Raw genomic sequence first — 7,879 nt, forward strand, 5'->3', positions numbered from 1 at the left:
GTTCAACTGTTTTGAGTTTTCTTTAAAAGCTATTATTTTTATCTTTTTGGTAGGGGAAGTTACACTTTTTTTTTTAAGTTCTTCCTATCACGAAGTTATTTTTTTAAATACATTTTTTCTGGGTCTAGGTTTGTAAATTCATGTATTGAAAACCAACCAGCAGCGCACCTCCAAAATCAGAAAACTTCTAACAACCAAAAAAAGTACAAACACGCTTTAAGTCAGCCGTGTGCAAAAAGGAGCTAGGGCTGGGGACCTGCGTGCCGAGTCAATGCTTGGCTGCGAGCCCAGAGAGGCACAGGGTTGAGTTAAAGCCACACAGCGCAGGGCGGGAAGGTTTGGGACTGGCCACGCCCCCTTCCGGCCCAGCGTTTGATTGATGGGTCCGGAACTCTTCTGCCCCGCCCCAGCGGAGCTACCTCCCGGTGGGTCCATGACTTCCGTGCGGGGCAGCCGATTTGGCTCTTCCTAGGCGGACCGGAAGTCCGTCCATTCTGACTCCCCGCCCTTTTCCGGAAGTGACGCACGGTGGGGTTGCCGGAAGAAGTGGCGAAGTTACTTTTGAGGGGATCCGAGCAGCGGCGGCGTGCCAGGGGACGCGGAGGAGGAGGAGGAGAGGCAGAGCAAGGGGCCGGAGGCAGGTGCACTGGAGGGTGGGGAGACGCGGGAGGAGCCGCGGGCCCGGGGCTTCCCGGCGTCCCCCGCGCTGCTCCGCTCAGCCCCCTCCTCTCCTGCCACCCCCTCCCCTCCTTAGCTCGCGCCGCCTCCGGCTGTTTCCAGGGCAACGGGAGTAGGAGACCCCGCGAGAGGCCGCCCACGAGACCCTCGCGCGCAGCCATGAGCCCCGCCCCCCGCTGGTGTTCGGAGAGGGGCGGGACCTGGAGCGAGGTGTGGGGGCGGAGCATGCTGGGAGGAGGTGGGGCGGGGGCTGTGGGCGGAGTGAGGGTGGAGCCTGGAAGGGAGGGGGAGGGACCTAGAAGAGATGGGGGCGGAGCGGAGCGGGAGGAGGTGGGGTCAGGATGAGAGATGGGGGGCTTCCTGGGCACAGGTGAGTGGAGTCTAGGTAAGAGAGCTTGGGGCGAAACTGGGTGGAGCCGGATTCAAGCAGAAGGTGGGGTGCGGGGTCCCTGGGAAGAGCGGGTGGGCGGGGCCTTGAGTGGGCGGGGCCTTGAGTGGGCGGGGCCTAGGAGGGCGGGCCTACAGGAGGGCGGGGCTTGCGGCCCAGCAGGAGGCTGTCCTGGAGCAGAAGGGGTGGGCCCTGTTAGAATTGCAGGGGAGGGTTTGCAGGCGGGCTGGGGGCGGGGTCTGTGTGCAGTAGGGGAGGAGTCTGGGAGAGATGGAAGAAGGAGGCGCCCCCATCTAGAGCTGTGGCTGGCCTAACCTGACCCTCCCTGGCCCCGCAAGGCTCTCAGTCCCCCTGTATTGTGCAGGTTGCTCCGTGACCCCACCATGTCCACCCCTACCACGAGTTCCCAGGACTCCCCCTTGCCTGGTGAGTGACCCGCTTCCCAGCCCAGCACCCCCATCCCACACCTCTCAGGAGAAACTCACTGTGCCTCCCTCTCTCAGGAAATGGCCCCCCTCAGCCCAGCGCCCCCTCCTCTTCACCCGCTGTAAAGGACGAGGGTCCTGAGCCGTGGCCTGGGGGTCGGGACCCCGATGTCCCAGGCACTGATGGGGCCGGGTCCGCCTGCAGTGTGGGTGAGACGGGGCCCAGGGACGTGGCTGAGAGTTGGCATGGGGGCTCGGGGAGGGATCTTGCGAAGGGACAAAGATCAGAATGGGGATGGGAGGCCCCAGCTTCTTGTTGATTTTGTTTCTTCCATTCCCCCTTGAAACCTCTTGTTTTGATTCATGCTTTGGGGTTCACTATACACATCTTTCTCTCTGAATCGCCGTCTGCCCGGCTCACCCTCCCTACTCCGACTCTCTGCCCCCGATCTCACATGGGCCTGTCCCTCTGGCTGCTGTTTCTCTCCGTGGCTCTGCCCCTCATGGCCTCTGTCCACCCACCGCAGTCATCCCGGACCCAGCGGAAGAGCCGGAGCGCAAGCGCAAGAAGGGCCCGGCTCCGAAGATGCTGGGCCACGAGCTGTGCCTCGTGTGCGGCGACACGGCCTCGGGCTTCCACTACAACGTGCTCAGCTGCGAAGGCTGCAAGGGCTTCTTCCGGCGCAGCGTGGTCCGAGGCGCGGCCGGGCGCTACGCCTGCCGGGGGGGCGGCACCTGCCAGATGGACGCCTTCATGCGGCGCAAGTGCCAGCAGTGCCGGCTGCGCAAATGCAAGGAGGCCGGCATGAGGGAGCAGTGTGAGTGCCGGGGAGGGCGCCCTGCCGGCCTGGCCGCTGCCCAGCCCTGGGGCCCCTGCTGAGGCCTGTGTCTCCCCCACAGGCGTTCTCTCGGAAGAACAGATCCGGAAGAAGAAGATTCGGAAGCAACAGCAGCAGCAGCAGCAGCAACAGTCACCCAAAGGGCCGGGGGTCAGCGGCAGCGCCGCCTCGGGGCCTGGGGCCTCCCCCGGAGGGTCGGACGGCGGTGGCCAGGGCTCCGGGGAAGGCGAGGGTGTCCAGTTAACAGCGGCTCAGGAACTGATGATCCAGCAGTTGGTGGCGGCCCAGCTGCAGTGCAACAAGCGCTCCTTCTCGGACCAGCCCAAAGTCACGGTACGACCCCTTCCGCAGCCTCGGGGTGGGGGGCCCGGCGGGGCTGCAGCCCAGGCCCTGGGGAGGGACTGGGGCTCTGGAGGGCAGGGCCTTCGAGAGGAGGGTCTCCTAGGGTGCAGGCCTTGCCTCAAGATGCCCCCATGGCGTTGGGCTCAGGGAAGGAGTCTCGTGAGTCACCCTGGGCCCTCGTGTCCCCAGCCCTGGCCCCTGGGCGCGGACCCCCAGTCCCGCGACGCCCGCCAGCAGCGTTTCGCTCACTTCACGGAGCTGGCCATCATCTCAGTCCAGGAGATCGTGGACTTCGCCAAGCAGGTGCCCGGCTTCCTGCAGCTGGGCCGTGAGGACCAGATCGCCCTGCTGAAGGCATCTACCATTGAGGTAACGGCCAGCCCGCCCATCCTCATCAAGGCCCATCCTGTCTCTGCACGGGGGAACCACAGAGATGAGCCCCAGGAGGCTGGGCCCAGAGGGACGAGCAAGGCTCTGCCAGTCCTCACCTTCGTGTGGGATCACATCCTACCGGAGCATGTCAAAATACTAAACAAGATAATCAGAGCTTCCCAGGAGCCAAGGAGAGAAAGGAAATGGGCTGAGGCTGAGAATAAAACTGAGGATTGGGCTGGAGGGGCACGCTTTAGAGAATGTGCTGAAAGGGCTATTCAGAGAGTTGACGTTTGAACCAAAACAACGGTCACGAGTAAATACCGAGTGCCTAGAGGATGTCAGGCTCCATTGGAAGTGTTGGGTCTGTGGCAGTGAACGAACCACACAGAAATCCCTGCCCTCATGCCTCGTAGCCAGCTGGGGAGAGCGTCCTGGGTGGAGGGGCTGTGGGTGCTAAAGCTGGAGGAGGGAGAGAGCGGGGAGTCTGACACAGGCTGGCGCGGCTGAGAGAACCGGGGGCAGGGGGCAGAGGGCCAGGGCCGATCCTGGCAAGGCCAGGTCCCCCATTCAGGCCAGGAGAGGAGGGACTGGTGGCTCAAGGCTCACAGGGACCCCTCGTGGCCCTGTCCACCGCCCTGCCTGCTGTCCCCAGATCATGCTGCTGGAGACAGCCAGACGCTACAACCATGAGACAGAATGCATCACTTTCCTGAAGGACTTCACCTACAGCAAGGATGACTTCCACCGCGCAGGTCTGGCCCAGAGCGGCTGGCGGCGGGGGGCCGGGGTGGGGGCTGGGGCGCCCTGCTGGCTGCGAGACCTCAGGCTGGCTCATCCCTGTCTGAACCTCCAGTTGTTTATCTCCAAAGCGGGATGAGAGTTGAGCCAACCCTGAAGCAAGATAAGAGCACACTTATCGAGTGCCACTCTGTACAGCGGAATGCAGTGCAGGACAAGACAGGTCTCTGCTATCACGTGGGGCATCTCGGTGGGAAGGAAAACAAGACACTCTCTCCTCCCCGAACCTGGTCCTGCCCGAGGGAGGCTGGATCTTGGTCCATTGTGAAGTGCGCAACCTGCCCAACTGTACAGGGCAGCCCTAGTCCCTGCCCTCAAAGAGCACTAAATGGGAGATGTGCCCCAGGTGGTGGGCTTCTGGACGAAGTGCAGTTGAGCTGAGGCCTGAGGGGTGAGAGGCATCACCTAGGCAAAGGGTGGTGGGGAGTACCATTGCCCACCGCATGTGCAAAGGCCTCGCTCCCTCGGCCTCTGGGCTTTCTCAGTAAGTCGTGCTGTTTCCTGGCATCTGTCCCTGAGACACCTCTCTGTACTCCCACCCTCTACTGCTAACCCCGTCTTCTTTCCTTTCTCTGACTCCTGGCCCTTCCAACACCCAAACAGTCCCAGTAACTCCTAGGGTATGAACCTGGCAGGGGAGCATTGTTGGGGGAGAGTGTTTCTGGGGGGGGGGGGTCAGCATGTGCAAAGGCCCTGAGGTGGAGGAAGAGCTGGACGGTTTTAAGGACCTACAGGAAGGCCCACCGCCACAATCCAAGCCTCAGTTGTCTGTCCCTGGAACCTTGTTGAGGTCCCTCATGGGCTGCCTCCTCCACCCCTGCCCAGTGTGTCTGTTCACATGGCAGTCAGGAGGACCCTATCCACACCCGAGTCAGCTCACGTCCCTTCTCGGCTCAGAACCCTCCGTGGCTCCCGTCTCACTGGGAGCAAAGCCACAGTCCTCACCGTGACCCACCCTCTCCCCTCGCTCACCCTCCTCTGGGCCCACTGGCCTCCTCCCTCTTATTTAAACCCACCACATGTGCTCCCGCCTCGGGGCTTTTGTTCCTGCTGCGTGTGCCCTCTGCCCAGAACTTGGGTGACCAGCTTGTCCCGGTTTGCCCAGGACCTTCCCACTTTTGACTCCAAAAGTCGTGTGCCCCAGGAAGCCGGCCGTCCCCGGGAAAACAGACAGTGGTCCCATACCCGGAGCACTTAGGCATCCTCATAACTCGCTCCCTCTCCGCCTTCAGGTCATTGCTTAAAGGTCACCCCACGGGGACCACCTTTGCCGAGTGTCCACGTGACTCTCAGTGGCCCCTACTCTTGCCTGTGTTACCTTCATTCGTAGAAGTCCAGAGGGTTAACTTCTGTGTCTGTTATCTGTCCCCTCCACTCCCAGATGTAAGTGCCACAGGAGGGGACCTTGTCTTGTAAACATCTCTGCCCAGCGACCTGGCGCAGAGTAAATGCCGCTGAAGTTTGATGAAGGAAGGAGTCCCTCTTGGAAGCCATCGCAGGGGGTGACACAATGTGACCTAGGTTTAAAACTCTTTCCTTTTCCTGAGAAGAGGTCCCAGGAAGCCAGGAAGGAAGCGAAGGGGTTGATGGGGTGTTTCTAATCCTGAATAAATGTTCGCCCCCCACCCCTTACTCATTCCCTCACTTGGGCAAGGTTTGTGGCGCACCCACTCTGCTGTGCCGGGCAGTGGGGACACAGAGGGAACAGAACTGACAAGAGCGGTGTCGTTGGTGCTGTTTTCCTCGCCCCGCGGACAGCGGGCAGGTCAGGGGCCGGTGTCATCGGGCCGGGGGCGCTGACCGGGGCCTCCCGCCCCGCAGGCCTGCAGGTGGAGTTCATCAACCCCATCTTCGAGTTCTCGCGGGCCATGCAGCGGCTGGGCCTGGACGACGCCGAGTACGCCCTCCTCATCGCCATCAACATCTTCTCGGCCGACCGGCCCAACGTGCAGGAGACGAGCCGCGTGGAGGCCCTGCAGCAGCCCTACGTGGAGGCCCTGCTGTCCTACACGCGCATCAAGAGGCCACAGGTGCGGCCACCTGGAGCCCCGCCCCTCCTGGCAGAGCGGGTGCCACCCAAGCCTCGGGGTGGGACAGGAGGTCGAGGTCCACATGGGGTCAGCCCGGCGCTGGGGTCTTGCTTCCTCGTCTGAGCTCCCTCCCAGCCCCCCTGGCAGCTCTCTGAGCCCTGGCTGATGTCCCCTCAGCGTTCTGTCCTCAGGCCCCCTCCCCAAGGAGCGAGGAGTCCAATCATAGGGGTAGGGGGGCCCCATGCTCTGCCCAGCCCTCCCCACACGGGCTCGGCCTGGGGAGGGGGTGGCCCGGGTGGGCTGGCCGGTGCCCACCTCCCTCCGGCTCCCCCGCAGGACCAGCTGCGCTTCCCCCGCATGCTGATGAAGCTGGTGAGCCTGCGCACGCTGAGCTCCGTGCACTCGGAGCAGGTCTTCGCCCTGCGGCTGCAGGACAAGAAGCTGCCGCCTCTGCTGTCGGAGATCTGGGATGTCCACGAGTGAGGGGCCCGGCCACCCCGCCCCACAGCCCCGCACCCTCCGCTGAATGGACACTGTCGCCCCTTCCTCCTCCTGGGGTGGGAAGGGGCCAGGGCCGGGCCGGGGGTCCCACCCTGTGGCTTGAAGCGCAGGCCCCGGCCCCACCAGCCCTTGGCCCTCAGGATGAGCCCCACTCGGGGTCCAGGACGCTCCCTCCCTGTCCACCAGTCTTCCTGGGAGGGGGGGATGGATCACAGGTCCCGCCCTCTGACCTCTCCAAGCACTCCCAGCTGGCCTCCCCACCCCAGCTTCCACCTCAAGCCTACCGCGCAAAGCACCTTGAACAGAGGGAGAGGAGGCCCTGTGGCTCCCCCGCAGCCTGAGAGACCAGAGGCCCCCTCTCCCTCTGCTCCTTTTATTTAATAAAACTAAAAAAACCCACAAAAACAGGAAAATAAAATATGAATAGAAACCTGCCCGCAGCCAGAGTCAGTGTGAGATGCAAAGGGGGTGGGCTGCCAGGGTCTTCGTGGACATGGCCCCACAGATGGGACCCGAGGCCTCCCTGGTGCTGGGCTCATGGGGTGTCAGCGACGGACTCTCCGTCCACGGTGATGTGACTGGGCGCCATGGGGGCCCAGGAGAGGCCCCTGACAGCCTCGGGGTCACCTCCCAGGACAAGGTGAGTTGGAGCCCACTCCTGATCAACGAGGAGGATTTAAGTGGATGAGGGGGTGGGGCCTTCCATCAGTCAACATGTACTTGCCGAAGCCACTTGTGGGCTGGGCGGGCACTCTGCTGGCCATTCTGGGGACACAGATGTCATCCATCCAACAGACGGAGGGGGCATTTACTGTGACCCAAACACAAGTTTAGGCACTGGAAACAGCCGACAAGATGAAGTCCCAACTGGGAGGTGGGTACCATTCAGCCTGGCAGTGGGGGGATGGATGCACAGGGACAGCTAGAATGTCAGGGAGTAGGGGCTCTAGTGGGGGCAGCACAGGGCAGTGTGGGAGCCAGAGGAGGAAGTCGGCAACCCTCACGAAGGAGGCCACGTCCTAGCTGGACCTAAGTCGTGAGACCCAGAGGGCTGGGCCCCCAAGTTGCAGGAAGGGCACGTGCCAGGTCTGGAAGGTGAGAAGCCCCCGTGAGTTCAGAGTACAGACAGCCGGGGGGTTCTCCTAATTCCTCCTCCCCTGTGCCAGGCCCTCGGGGGCCCCGGCGTGAGTGGGATGGACAGTCCTGGGCCCTGGTCGAAGCGGGAGGAGGGGTTGCTTGAAGGGATGGGCTGGGTCCCGAAAGGTAGGTTTTTTAGGGCGGAAGTGAGAGCAGTTACAAGCCATCGCCCCATTCCGAGCGGCGCGCCTGGCACCCCCCAGGTGTGCCCGCCCTGCCCAGAGTCTAGTCTACAGATGGGGAAACTGAGGCTGTGAGACAGGAGAGCAAACCGGGCAGGGACCTGGGCGCGCGTGTGCCAGCCTCTGCGGGGCGGACGGACACCACGCCGCTGGGGGAAAGATGGACAGCGCCCAGGACCCGGCC

General features: G+C 62.9%; 1 protein-coding gene across 14 annotated transcripts; it reads left to right on the top strand.

The window, feature by feature from the left end:
• The first annotated feature begins 465 nt into the window (after positions 1-465).
• NR1H2 (nuclear receptor subfamily 1 group H member 2) lies at positions 466-6,806 on the top strand. Of its 14 annotated transcripts, none has more exons than XM_070498502.1 (11): positions 499-637; positions 755-888; positions 1,431-1,492; positions 1,570-1,701; positions 2,019-2,309; positions 2,392-2,663; positions 2,862-3,041; positions 3,700-3,799; positions 3,901-4,008; positions 5,667-5,875; positions 6,212-6,806. In XM_070498502.1, exons 3-11 carry the CDS (start codon positions 1,450-1,452, stop codon positions 6,356-6,358), a joined length of 1,482 nt encoding a protein of 493 aa, XP_070354603.1. In that variant the 5' UTR covers positions 499-637; positions 755-888; positions 1,431-1,449; the 3' UTR covers positions 6,359-6,806. The 14 variants fall into 14 exon arrangements, with proteins under 14 accessions (XP_070354607.1, XP_070354603.1, XP_070354611.1 ...); XM_070498504.1 differs by having other exon boundaries at positions 503-637; positions 781-888; XM_070498503.1 differs by having other exon boundaries at positions 504-641.
• Positions 6,807-7,879: the final 1,073 nt, after the last annotated feature.

The sequence above is a fragment of the Equus asinus genome, chromosome 26 (genome assembly GCF_041296235.1).
Source record: "Equus asinus isolate D_3611 breed Donkey chromosome 26, EquAss-T2T_v2, whole genome shotgun sequence".
NCBI classification, from domain to species: Eukaryota; Metazoa; Chordata; class Mammalia; order Perissodactyla; family Equidae; genus Equus; species Equus asinus.